Raw genomic sequence first — 14,355 nt, forward strand, 5'->3', positions numbered from 1 at the left:
TGATTTGTAATAGGCTGTCATAGCCCCATTTGAAAAAGTGAACACTGACTGTTGGTTACATAACTTTTTTTAACATGGTGGAGTCTGGGATTTCTTTTTTTTTATTTTTTAAATGGGGTCGCGGGCCAAAAATGTATGGGGACACATGTTATACTGTATCTAAAGTTGAAACGAACTGATATCCCTACTTCCTGTCCCAGCCTGTACTTTATATAATTTAACCTTTTATTTCATCAGGAACGTCTCATTGAGACACAGTCTCTTTTACAGGGGACATCAAGAAGGCAACAGTCCTGTACTGAACTCACTCTGTCTATACAAACGGCTGTTCCCTCTCCTATTTCCTGTCCCAGCCATTTGCAGAGATTGCCCAGTTAACCGACGTCCAGGAGGGCACGGTGGTGCGCTGCGTCCAGAGACTAGACGAGGTGCTGAAGGAGGTGCGCCAGGCAGCCCGCATCGTGGGAGACTCGGTCCTGGGCAGCAAGATGGAGAAGGCCTCCCTGGCCATCCGCAGAGACATTGTGTTCACTGCCTCGCTCTACACACACTGAGATAGGGTGGGGAGAGAAGGAGGGAGAGCGAGGGTGTAGATAGTGTTTGTATAGTACTGGAGGTGAAAGTGTGCCAGTGGAGCGAGGGAAGAAAGGAGGGAGTGGAGAGTAAGAGAGGGAGAGTCTGTGTGTGTTACTGTATAGGTGAGAGAGTGGGGTGTCTATCCTGTATAGGTGAGAAAGTGCCAAGGTGCCTTAGCCAAGTCCCAAGCTCAGTCAGTGTGTGTGCTTATGGTGAAAGAGAGGGTGAGTGTGTGAGGAAGGGATCAGTCGGTGCACTTGTGATGAAAGTGAGGGTGTGTGTGTGTGAGGCAGTGAGTGAGTATGTATGGACATACTATTGTTTACATGAGTCCTGATGAGATTCCTGGACATGGAAAGGGAATGCGCTTTAAACAAATCAGACCAAAGTAGCAATGATATGAATTAAATGGTTTGTGATGTATTGCACAGTAATAAAATCAACTGCAGACTGTACCAATTGACTGTTTATTTTGTCCCCCCAAGGTCTTCTGTGATGTCTCAGTGTCTGTATGCATGAGTCTACCATTGGTTTAAATGATGACACTGTGAACTACTGCTCTTGCTGGGTACTGTAGGAACAACAATCGGTGCATATCCTATTCGATAAAATACAGTAAAACATAATCATATAAATGTCATCTAACCCTGATCAAAATTAGCATCAGTTCTAGAGTCATGCCCATGTCCAGCAAAAGCGTTGCATGTCATGACAGCAAGATGATTCTCCAGCATCCACGAGGATAAAGAGTGAAAGGTTTTTAGCATAGTATACGAAGTATTCAAATCCAATATCGGGTCGCCCCCAAAGTAGGTTTGTTTCGGGTTTTCCATCTCAGTGGCATATGTATTTCCCAGTCTCGACTGTCTCTTTAAGACAACGATAGCTGTGTGTCTGATTAATTCAATGTAACTAGAGATGCATTGGAGAAACCCACTTTTCGCTATTACGGTGGACGTACCAGCTACAGAGTGTGAATAAACTGGACATTGCTTTCCCAATTGGTCATTATAATCGGATAATCCAATTGGCCGTTAACATATAATAAAGTTATCCAGTAATACCTTTATTATAGGCCACGAATGTGGAGATAAAAAAAAATATTAGCTGGAAATTTAAGTCTCAATAATTTAATATTTCCCTAAAAGGATTTACCAGAAGTCGTATTGTAGAAATAAGAGTATTTACATTAAATTGTTTGGAGCGGAGTTTTATTCTGACTGCACGAAATGTCGGAAAAACACGGTAAGGTTTTATTCTCTGGTTCTGTTGCGTCTTTTATGTCACCACTGTAATTGATAATTGAGCCAATTCTTCCACTCCTCCGCTGTCTATTCTCTCCGTTGCATTGGGATAAATGTGTATATTTCGGATAATTGTTTGGCTATAGGGTGCTGTTTTGGTGATTTTGGAGGTGGATTACTGTAACAATTGGCTACATGGTGACGCACGATATCTCTGTTTCCATCTTCTACATTTTCAGCTCCCCATGTCAACATCTCCGACAAACTCATCCTACTTATCTGCATGCACTGCATCTGTAGTACACTGTCCACCCCCCCCCCCCCCACCCCCAAATAGGCTGCTCTCTCTATTTCATCACCTATGCATGCACATTTATTTAAATGACGACAATGAAGTAACGTTTTGCGCGCGTGCGTGCGTGTGGTTGTTTCCCTGCGTGCGGACAGATGTGCGTGTGTACAGTGTATCAGGGTGTGTGTGCGCGTGCGTGATGTTCACATAAAAAAATGCACGACAATCATTTGCTTCATTTGTCCCTTTTAACTTCCCTGGATTCACTGTAACCTAGGAGGTTACCAAGGTAGGCGCCATGTCACTGAGTGAGATGCCTCCTCCTATAGAGAGGCCTACAAGTGCATGTTCATGGCACTCAAATGAATGAAGTGCATAGGTTATATAGCCTCATCACGCGCCAGACACACAAACACACCTCTGAGGTTTAGTTTGATGTATCAGAATAGACAGAATAATGTAATCCAATACGGATGATTAAACATGCCAAATTAAAGGTATTTTTCACTGGAGATATGGCAACAGATAGAGACAGGCCGATTGCCCTTAATTATAAACATACCCAAAGGAGACCTATCATGATTTGCCTATAGATCTACACTGAACAAAAATATAAATGACAATTTCAAAGATTTTTCTGAGTTACAGTTCATATAAGGAAATCAGTCAATTGAAATAAATTCATCATGCTTATCTATGGATTGCACATGACTGGGAATACAGATGTGCGTCTGTTGGTCACAGATAGCTTTTTCTTTTAAAGTAGGGGCATGGATCAGATAACCAGTCAGTATCTGTTGTGACCACCATTTCCCTCATGCAGCGTAACACATCTCCTTCTCATAGAGTTGATCAGGCTGTTGATTGTGGCCTGTGGAATGTTGTCCCACTCCTCATTAAATGGCTGTGCGAAGTTGCTGGATATTGGCAGGAACTGGGACACGCTGCCGTACACGTCAATCCAGAACATCCCAAACATGCTCATGGCTGACATGCATGCAGGCCATGGAAGAACTGGGACATTTTCAGCTTCCAGGAATTATTTAAAGATCCTTGCGACATGCGGCCGTGCATTATAATGTTGAAACATGAGGTGATGGCGGCGGATGAATGACACGACAATGGGCTTCAGCATCTCGTCATGGTATCCCTGTGCATTCAAAATGCAATTGTGTTTCATTGTCTGTAGATTATACCTGCCATATCGTAACCCCACCGCCACCAAGGGGCACTCTGTTCACAACATTGACATCAGCAGTCAGTTGAAACTGGGATTCATCTGTAAAGAGCACACTTCTCCAGTGGGCCAGTGGCCATCGAAGGTGAGCATTTGCCCACTGAAGTCGGTTACAACGCCAAACTGCAGTCAGGTCAAGACCCTGGTGAGGATGACGAGCACTCAAATGAGCTTCCCAGAGACGGTTTCTGACAGTTTGTGCAGAAATCCTTCGGTTGTACAAACCCACAGTTTCATCAGCTGTCCGGGTGGCTGGTCTCAAGATGATGCCGCAGGTGAAGAAGCCGGGTGTGGAGGTCCTGGGCTAACGACTTTGGAGTAGGCTTATGGTAGAGAAATGAACATTAAATTCTCAGGCAACAGCTCTGGTGGACATTCCTGTAGTCATCATTCCAATTGCATGCTAGCTCAACTTGTGACTGTGGGATTGTGTTGTGTGACAAAACTGCACATTGTAGAGTGGCCTTTTATTGAAGGTGCACCTGTGTAATGATCATGCTGTTTAATCAACTTTTTAAAATGCCACACCAGTCAGGTGGATTGATTATCTTGGCAAATGATACATGTTCACTAACAGGGATGTAAACAAATCTGTGCACAACATTTGAGCGAAATAAGCTTTTTGTGCTCACTTTACATGTTGCGTTTATATTTTTGCTCAGTATACAACATAAGACATTTGGAATGATCAAACTATATATGTTCTTTGGTTTTAGTTCACCATTAGACTACTGGGTTTCATGTAGGCCTATACTGTACTTGATGGTCTATTTGGTATACAGTATGGCTTAGTTGTGAATGGGCCATTAATTTAAACAGCCAATGAAAGTATACTTTAGTGCTTATTATTAATTTGGATCTGATTGTGAACTGGCCATGTATCACATGTCCCCCATTCATCCACTATTCCCCTTTTTGTCTTGACTGTTGTCCTTTATCTTTCACCTGTTTTACTGTCTCCCATCTCATCCTATTAATCAGATTTCTCTGTTTTGCATGTGCCCTTTAACAGGTGTCCCTCCTTCTGTGTCAGCATCCCATCCCTCTTCTTCTGTGTCTGAGTGGTCTTACTCTCGCAGTGGTGACAGTGTGTGTGGGTTATGTGATGCCTGTGTGTATCCCCAAGCACAACTCATCTCTCACCACTCACTCTCTCCCCACCTCCCCATCTCCCCATCTCTCTCTCCCTCCCCATCTCTCTCTCTCTCTCTCTCTCTCTCTCTTTCTCTGTCTGCCTCATCAACTGCTGAATAGGCTAGTCAGCATGCTGTGAATTCCTGTATTGTACAAAGTGAACCTGGCTACTGTGTGAACGTGGGTATTTTTGTTTCTCTCTGCGTGAAATGTATTCAACATTTTCCCACGCTATATATGTTTGTGTGGTTAACATACCGGAAGGGAAAAAAACTATAGTGCTCGTTAGTGTTGCACATTTTGGGGAATATTCAGAGGTGGAAACATTCCGTGGGAATAAATGGGAATTCATGGAAATATATGTAAATGAATATTAATACCATTTAAATGTAGATTTTTTTTTTGCATTGGATATATTTACCATATCATATAGAGACAGAAACATAAACCTTTTACCTTATCATAAGTAGACATCATTGCAAATGATTAAATCCTTCCAATAGAAAGAAAAAAACGATTTAGTTACAAATTAATTAAATTATTATTATTATTAATTAAATTAGCTGACTCTTCACATGGGATGATTTCACTGAACAACAAAATAAAGGCAATATTGAATGATCTCCAATGATCCATTGCATCTCCCAAAAACCTTTTCAACATACATCTGTAAAACGGTAGTCTAGAAACTAAAGCTTTGGTTGTCTTCCTCTCAGGCTTTCATGTCTTGTCCCTGGACCTCCTCAATGTCCACCTCTTGAACATCAGACTCTGAGGCCTCATCTTCACTGTCATTTTCCAACATTGTTGAGGATGGCTCGTTGTCAGGCTCAAAAAGCCTCAAATTTGCCCGGATGGCCACCAATTTTTCAACCCTTGTATTGGTCAGCCTGTTGCGTGCTTTGATGTGTGTGTTCCCAAACAAGGACCAGTTGCGCTCTGATGCGGCTGATGTTGGTGGGATTTGGAGGATGATGGAGGCAACAGGGGAAAGAGCCTCAGGTGGCTGATGAGATATGTTGGCACCACTGCCATATTGCATCTCCATCCCAAAGCCCTTGCTTGGACGTGTACTTCGCCAGACTGCCAAGAACCTTGCCCTCATCCAGGCCAAGGTTGCGAGACACGGTAGTGATGACACCATAGGCCTTGTCGATCTATGTGCCAGACAGGATGCTCTTGCCAGCATACTTGGTGTCCAACATGTACGCTGTGTCGTGTATGGGCTTCAGGCAGAAGTCTTCATGCTTTTTGATTTATTTATTCTCTTACATCTGCAAGCAGAGTCTGAACATTAGACAGGATGGCATTGTCTCACTCAATTCGTACAATGGCTGCTGCTATAGGTTTCAGGCTACTTACCACTCTCTCCCAAAATACATCACCCAGGAGGACCCTCTTGATGGGGCTGTCCATATCGGCAAACTGTGATATGGCCATTTCTTGGAGAGACTCCTTCCCCTCCAGGAGACTGTCAAACATGATGACAACACCACCCCAACAGGTGTTGCTGGGCAGCTTCAATGTGGTGCTCTTATTCTTCTCACTTTGCTTGATGAGGTAGATTTCTGCTATAACTTGATGACCCTTCACATACCTAACCATTTCCTTGGCTCTCTTGTAGTGTTTCCATTGTTTTCAGAGGCATGATGTCATTGAGGAGCAGATTCAATGCATGAGCAGCACAGCCCATGGGTGTGATGTGAGGGTAGGACTCCTCCACTTTAGACCAATCAGCCTTCATGTTTCGCAGCATTGTCTATCACCAGTGCAAATACCCTCTGTGGTCCAAGGTCATTGATGACTGCCTTCAGCTCATCTGCAATGTAGAGACCGATGTGTCTGTTGTCCCAAGTGTCTGTTGTCCATTGTAACCTTCACACATTAACAAGTCCAATACAGCAAATTAAAGATAAACATCTTGTTAATCTACCCATCGTGTCTGATTTAAAAAATGCTTTACAGCGAAAACACAACATATGATTATGTTAGGTCATAGCCAAGTCAAAAAAACACACCGCCATTTTTCCAGCCAAAGATAGGAGTCACAAAAAGCAGAAATATAGATAAAATTAATCACTAACCTTTGATGATCTTCATCAGATGACACTCATGTTACACAAAACATGTATATTTTGTTTGATAATGTGCATATTTATATCCAAAAATCTCAGTTTACATTGGCACGTTACGTGCAGTAATGTTTTGATTCCAAAACATCTGGTGATTTTGCAGAAATACTCATAATAAACATTGATAAAGATACAACTGTTATTCACAGAATTAAAGATAGACTTTTCCTTAATGCAACCGCTGTGTCAGATTTCAAAACTTTCAAACTTTACGGAAAAAGCATAATCTGAGAACGGCGCTCAGAGCCCAATCCAGCCAGAGAAATATCCGCCATTTTGGAGTCAACAGAAGTTAGAAATAACACTATAAATATTCACTTACCTTTGATGATCTTCATCAGAAGGCACTCCCAGGAATCCCAGTTCGACAATACATGACTGATTTGTTCCATAAAGTCCATCATTTATGTCCAAATAGCCACTTGTTGTTAGCATGTTCAACCCAGTAATCCATCTTCATGAGGCGCGAGCACTTCGTCCAGACAAAAACTAGAAAAGTTCCGTTATAGGTCGTAGAAACAAGTCAAACGATGTATGGAATCAATCTTTATGATGTTTTTAACATAAAACATCAATAATGTTCCAACCGGAGAATTCCTATATCTGAAGAAAATCACTGGAACGAGAGCTAACTCTGTCGGGAGCGCGAGTCACGAGCCTGAGACACTCTGCTAGACCACTGACAAACAGGTCTCATGAGCCCCTCCTTTATAGTAGAATCCTCATTCAAGTTTCTAAAGACGGTTGACATCAAGTGGAAGCCGTAGGAAGTGCAACTTGACTCCATAGACACTGTTTATTCGGTAGGCCAAGCTTTGAAAAACAACAAACCTCAGATTTCCCACTTCCTGGTTGGATTTTTCTCAGGTTTTCGCCTGCCATATGAGTTCTGTATATATTCACAGACATCATTCAAACAGTTTTAGAAACTTTTATTAGTTTTCTATTAGTTTTCTATCCAATACTAATAATAATATGCATATATTAGCATCTGGGACAGAGTAGGAGGCAGTTCACTCTGGGCAAGCTATTCATCCAAAAGTGAAAATGCTGCCCCCTATCCCAAAAAGGTTAAACACACTTTGCTGTAGGCTACTATTTACTAGTTAACAAAAAATCATGTATGTCAAATAAAATATATTCACCCCACCCAGTATTATAATCAAAACTTACCAGAAGGCATGTAGTCCTTGGCTCAGAGAGTGTAGTAGTGTGGGTTTAATAGCATCTCATTAGTGTGCAAGATCTTGAGAATCAGCTGTACATGTGATGGAAGAGTGCACTGCACATGTGATGGAAGAATGCATTATGCATGCAGAGGAATTCCATTTAATTGGGGATAGTTTAACCAAAATATGCCACAAGACCTAGAATTGCCTTATATGTATCCCACAAAAAAAGGTACACTGTTATAAGCTAAGTTGTTTGATGAATTTATGCCAAATTCCCCAAATTCCAGGGCTTAACTTCCCATGGAAAATTTACGGGAAAATTCCGTAAATTTACCGGAAAGTTTCCAACCCTTTGCACCCTAGTGCTCGTATTGCGGAAGCGGAGACCAAAATGTGAGTGATTGCAAGTTAGATAGCGTTTCTGCCTACTCTTCTCTCTCTTTCTCTCGCTCTCTCTCTCTCTCTCTCTAATTTTTTTCTCGCTAATTCATTTCTATCTCTTCCTCTCTCAGGTCTGGAGGACACCAATCGCCAGCCATGTCCCAACCCATGCAGCAAATTCAGCCCCCTCCATACCTCCCCTCCCAGGAACTTAACATGGGCCAACAACACTCCAACATGCAACACTCCAACATGCAACATTCCAACATGCAACACTCCAACATGCAGCACCCCAGCATGGCCCCTCAGACCGGCTGTGGCCCCCAGCCCAACTACCCCCCTCCACCCCCGCCCCCTGGCTCCGATGGCTACCAGGAGACCCAGTTCCACAATGGCTCCTACGGACACCCAGGGGCCCCACAGGGCTACACAGTCCAGACCCAGGGCCCGGGAGGGGGTGTCCCACATGCCCCTGTGGGTTACTTTCAACCAGGATACCCTCTCCAGCTGCAACCCTGCACAGCCTATGTTCCTGTCTACCCCGTGGCATCGGTGAGTCAATGACTTCAACGACAATAGCAGTCATCGTTCGAACACAAGAAATGTTTAATTGATGCATGATATGTAATACGTCATTGCATTGCAAAGAATTTTGTGTTTGTCGAAAAGACAACAAAGCGTACAAGGATGATATGCTCATCCAAATCTGTAGAAAACCGGTGCTGGGTGGGCAACAATATACAAGAACGGAAAGTCCCGCACAAGGTATAATACTGCTCCCCAGTCCTTTACTTCCTCACCATGATAGATTATGTAGTGCAGACATTTCATTTCTTAATGGAATGGAGAATGAGTCACCCACATAGCCAATGTCCACTGGGTCTTAGATTAAGACTGTAGGAAGAAATCATTGGTTTGCTCCTCTTGAGGGGTACAGGGAAATTAAAGAGGCTTTTCCAAGGTCAGTGGCCATAAAGAGATCAAGCATCTCACAGCAGGAGTGCTGGTTTTGGATCAGTTTTGCCTAATAGATCACAATGAATAAGATTACATGTACCTGATCCAAGATAAACACTCCTAATCTGAGAAGCTTGATACAGTACATACGATACCTTTGTGTGTCCTCTCTCTCCCTCTCTCTACCCCCCCCCCGTATCTCTTGCTCACTCTTGCCCCCCTTTCTTTATCCCCCCCTTCTCTCCCTCTCTCTCTCCTCAGGGGCAGCCCTACCAGGGGATGCCCCAGGGCCAGATGGGCATGCAGATGCCCCATGGCATCGCCCTGATGGAGCCACGGCGCCCGCCTCACGACTACCTGCCAATCGCTGTGCTCACCACCGTTTGCTGCTTCTGGCCAACAGGAATCATAGCCATCATCAAGGCAGTACAGGTTGGTATTAGGCTAGCACATAATCATAGAGAACACTAGAATGGACATTGGCATCCCAGGAACGGGATACCAAGACGACCATCAGGGTCAGGTCAAACTTTCCTTCTAGAAACTGATCGAATATGGTCAAATGTTGTATGAAACTTAAAAATGTGTAGATATGTCTGCACAGTATGTTTGTTAGCTAGCCAGTCAGTTTTAGTGGAATGATTCTTTGAGTATTTTGTTGTATCTCTATGTGTATTAAAGTATTATGTTCGTTGTTTATATGCTGGCTTTGTTAGTTGGCCTGATCATTATGCACAACACTCTGCAACAGCCTACATTATGTAATTGCAGCATTGTTTACACAGGTTAAAATAGATTTTCACTTTGGGCTTGCTTCCGATGTGTTTTTTGTTGAGCTAAGCTGACAACAAGGCGTAGATAGGCCTGCAAGCTTTAGAGCTTTAACCATTAGTATGTTTGATTAATTTAAGGCCTGATAAATTGTGTTTGTGGCTTTTTTGTGTGTGCATGTGCTGTTGCCAACACCTCTCTCTCTCTCTCGCTCTCTCTCTCGCTCTCTCTCTCTCTCTCTTATTCTCTCTCTCAACTAAATTCAGAAGTTGCTTTAATAGCATGAAATACATTCTCTAAATATGGACAAAGCATTCCAAAAAACATATTTGTAAGGGGGGGAAAATACTCTCTCTCTCTCTCCCTCCCTCAGGTGCGTACGGCGGTGGCCAGGGGGGACATGGTGATGGCAGAGATAGCGTCCCGCGAGGCGCGTAACTTCTCCTTCATCAGCCTGGCAGTGGGCATTGCCTCCATCGTTCTGTGTACCATCCTCACCGTGGTAGTCATCATTGCCTCCCAACACCATGACGACGACTGGGAACCCTAATACATAACCCAGTGTGGCATCATGGGATATGTAGTTTTGGGTGGAGATAGAAGAATAAGGGCACTGAAATGCACACTCTGATACTGGTATGTTATATTGGAGGTATATATGTGTATATATGCACCCTGTGTACTGTATATACAGTTCTGACTACTAACAGGCTGAGAAACAATCACAGCTAATATTCAAATGCCAAAACAAATAGGTGCCCATTATGGGCCAGTATTACTTACCACTGTAACCATTTATATTCAGATATAATAGTACTCCATAGCGCATATGGGGGAAAACAGAGTACATACACAGAGGAATTGAATGTCAATTCCACCACTTTTCAACCTAATTTTCATGATCTCCTGCACGATACTAGTGTCATCAAAAGTTACAACATTGAAACAGTGATTTTCAAACACTATCAGATCCTCAGTGATGCGGGGAGTAAGAAAATATTCTCCATCTGGCTAGAAACTCATTGCAGTTTACTTTTAATCCTAGCTTGTGATGTCACAGAAAAGCTTCTTTTTTTTTTAGGACTATTCTATTTTTTTTTTTTAACCACAGATCATAGAACCGCAGTATTTTCACATATATAGATAGACACTGGTATGACAATGGAAATAATGAAAATTAGATTGAAAAGTGGTGGAATTGCCTTTTAACTATGAATTATTTATGGGTGACTTATTCATTTTTGGTCCCACTCAAATCTAGGAAGACCAAAACATGGGTCACACTGTATCACCAACTGCCAAATAGATCACAAATCATAACTGAAATGACTTCCCTATATAAATTAGTATTTTATGAAGAGATTGTTTTGAATGACTTCAAAAATAAATACTTTTATTCAATTGTGTTTGTTAGTCATGTATAGTTTTTGATTTATTATGATTTTCAGAAACATGCGCCATCTAGTGATAGTATATTTTATATTTATTTAAAGGATAGAATAAATTACAGTATAACAGACTGACAAACATTGCCATTAGTTTTTTACACACAATCAAATGGAAAGTAAATCAAGTCATGACATAGTTGACTAATTAGGAGATCAAACTATGAAAAAGATGACAGAAATGTGGAGATTTTTCTTTTGAGATGAATAACATCTCTATTTAAAGTTGTGTTGATGGAGAGATACACCATAGAATGTACTGTGTGAGTGTCCCGCCTTTTTTTGTGTGGCTGATATGGACTTGGTTGTTGACAAATTGTTTGTTGCATAAGACTGTTTAATACTTGTTCACTTTATTTATGTATGTATTTATCTGTATTATAATTTATTCATTTGTTTATTTATATAATATATTTTTCATAGCCTTTTAGAATGTCACTTTTTTATAATATATTTTTTTTAACCTTTATTTAACTACGCAAGTCTGTTAAGAACACATTCTTATTTTCAATGACGGCCTAGGAACAGTGGGATAACTGCCTTATTCGGTGGCAGAACGACAGATTTTTACCTTGTCAGCTCGGGGATTCAATCTTCCAACCTTTCGATTACTAGTCCAACGCTCTAACCACTAGGCTACCTGCCGACCATTATGTTTTAGTTGAAATCAATATTTTATTGTACCCATATTAGCCGACAAACCTTGAAACTAGATGAAATTTGATGATGTTTGGGGTGATTTGCACTTCCAGTAGGCTTAGAATGGCTTTCTACTAGGTTTTTATACACTTCAATAGAAAAGGGTAGAATTGTAGAAATGGACACATTTAAAACAACAATTACTTGCCTGATTGAAGTGGTTGACCCATTTTCTAATGTCACAGACATAAAGTAAAGTATTGCAGTACTAAGACAAAAAGCAACACATTAATTGAAAGTGCTTGGACGGACTCAATATTAAAAAGGGTATGTAATTATACAGAGGGCTAGTGAGGTGTACATTTGAGAAATTGCTGCCTTTGCAAATAATGTTTTGCAAATATTAAATAGGGTGATAATTGGCAATACAAGAGTGTTATCTTAGTTAATAGTTTCTCAGAGTAAAAAGGTTGTAGACAAAGGACTTATGGGATACAGACAAAAACTCTGTTGGGCATGCCATTGTGAACCATTATTACGATTCTCTCATCTAACCTTTTCCCTAATGGCCTTAGCTGATAATGGGTTGTGTCAAACACATTTGGTGTCTAATCTAGCCTATCACGTTACAAGGTGTGTTGCCCCTTGTTATCGAGAGCCAAGAGGGCTGTTGTGGAACAGTATGAGCTGAAATGACCTGAGCCGGAATCAGTAGAGCAGAAATACTGATGGTGGCTCTGAAAACGAATGTCTCTGAGGAGAGAGAAAAAAAAAATCAATGCCTAATATACATTGTGGCATTCTCCTCTCCTCGACTTGTTTCTATTACCCCAAGCACCCTCTCTCTCTGTTTCTCTTTCTGCTGTCCATTGCAAAATTGGGACCGTAATTCTCAACATATCTCTAATCTGCTTGTCCTTTCTCTTCTGTTTTCAATTCCTATGATAATGCTATTTTTTTTTTAAAGAAAATGAAGTTAGTCAGAACTGTTGAGAATGTGTTGTTTCTCGTGAAGGACCATGATTACTGATTTGAATAGTGTATTAGGGTGTTTGAAGTTTAATTCTGAAAGTATTATTACCATGGCTATTATGATTCTGCTACGTGGTAGTCACCTTTGCATTTGATCATCACTGCTGTATTTTTAATGTACATTGTATTTGGAGAATACTGTATGTTCTTAATCTGATAACATGGCATTCTAGAAATATGTTAAGAGAGCCAAGTAAGCACAGTATTGTGACTCGTAGTGCTGTTACTCACCTCTATACAAGAGAAGTATTGGCATAGAACGCGTGTATGCTTTTTAGACCCACTCCTAGCATATCTAGTTGTTTTTCGATCTACACTGTGCTCTTCCCACATATTTGTTTTCTAAGGCATTTTCTATGTCATTGTTGATGACAGGCTGGGCAAATGCTACTGCTTCTTTGCGGTATTGATACCTTTTCCCTGAGCATGTAAATGTAATAGATTGGCGTGTTCAAAGTGGCTGGCGAATCACAGTGTACATGAACTTCTCTTGGGGTCTATTTCTGTTCATGGATGTTACACATGCATTTGTTGTGTATGAATTCAATTGTTTGAATAAAATACGATTTTTCTTTTGGTTGAGCAAGACCGAGTAACAGTGAAGTGTACACCTACATCTCTCTCTCTCTCTCTCTCTCTCTCTCTTCTCTCTCTTTCTCTCTCTGTGGCCTTTCCTCTCCCTACGTCTCTTAAGTGCTATTTATAGTTGGCCCGGATTCCTCCACACTTGTACAGTATCTCTTTCTCTCCCTGTCGGAACATGAACTATCTTTCAATAGCTAGGGCTTAATCACATATCAAAGTGCAGCCTCAATGGTATTTATTTCTAGTCCCGTTATTACAGCGCCAGCATTTCTGTTTGTCTTTTTGCACCGCCTCAAGAGCGTCTAAGGTCTATGTCATGTGTATTTTCACTATCTTTTCCCCCATGTAGATAATGCAAGAGCCAAACCGCAACATGAAACATTAAAACACATCTCTATACTCCACGTCCCATTGATTGCTTATAGATATTACACGAACTGGTTGAGTGCACATGTATCCCCAGATAGACACAGAGAGCAGAGGAGGCTGGTGGGAGGAGCTATAGGATGACGGGCTCATTCCAATGGCTGGGATGGAATCAATTCTACGGTATCAAACACACATATGGAAACCGTTACCGTTATTCCATTCTAGCCATTACACTGAGCCCGTCCTCCTATAGCTCCTCCCAGCAGCCTCCTCTGACACAGAGAGAAGAAAGGGAGGTGGTGGGACTAGGCCAGACTGTGTCTGCAAGATCACAGATGGTCATTTAGCCTCCCAAATAGTGACCCAGCGTCTGTGCGATCGTTTAACTT

At 41.6% G+C, this 14,355-nt stretch overlaps 2 protein-coding genes across 2 annotated transcripts in view; both read left to right on the forward strand.

The window, feature by feature from the left end:
* Positions 1-1,031, forward strand: part of LOC115131727 (superkiller complex protein 2-like) — a 32,472-nt gene extending 31,441 nt beyond the window's left edge. Inside the window, exon 29 of the mRNA XM_029663672.2 lies at positions 354-1,031. Within this exon, the coding sequence (XP_029519532.1) occupies positions 354-554 (201 nt within the window). The 3' untranslated portion in view covers positions 555-1,031. The remainder of the gene's footprint in view (positions 1-353) is intronic.
* A 498-nt stretch (positions 1,032-1,529) lies between these two features.
* Positions 1,530-11,302, forward strand: LOC115132759 (proline-rich transmembrane protein 1-like). The gene is given in 5 exon segments (XM_029665498.2): positions 1,530-1,821; positions 8,300-8,320; positions 8,323-8,720; positions 9,387-9,557; positions 10,270-11,302. Coding segments are annotated over 5 exon segments (783 nt in total). The 5' UTR covers positions 1,530-1,805; the 3' UTR covers positions 10,447-11,302.
* The last annotated feature ends 3,053 nt before the right edge of the window (positions 11,303-14,355 follow it).

The sequence above is a fragment of the Oncorhynchus nerka genome, linkage group LG7, assembly GCF_034236695.1.
Source record: "Oncorhynchus nerka isolate Pitt River linkage group LG7, Oner_Uvic_2.0, whole genome shotgun sequence".
Taxonomy (NCBI): Eukaryota; Metazoa; Chordata; class Actinopteri; order Salmoniformes; family Salmonidae; genus Oncorhynchus; species Oncorhynchus nerka.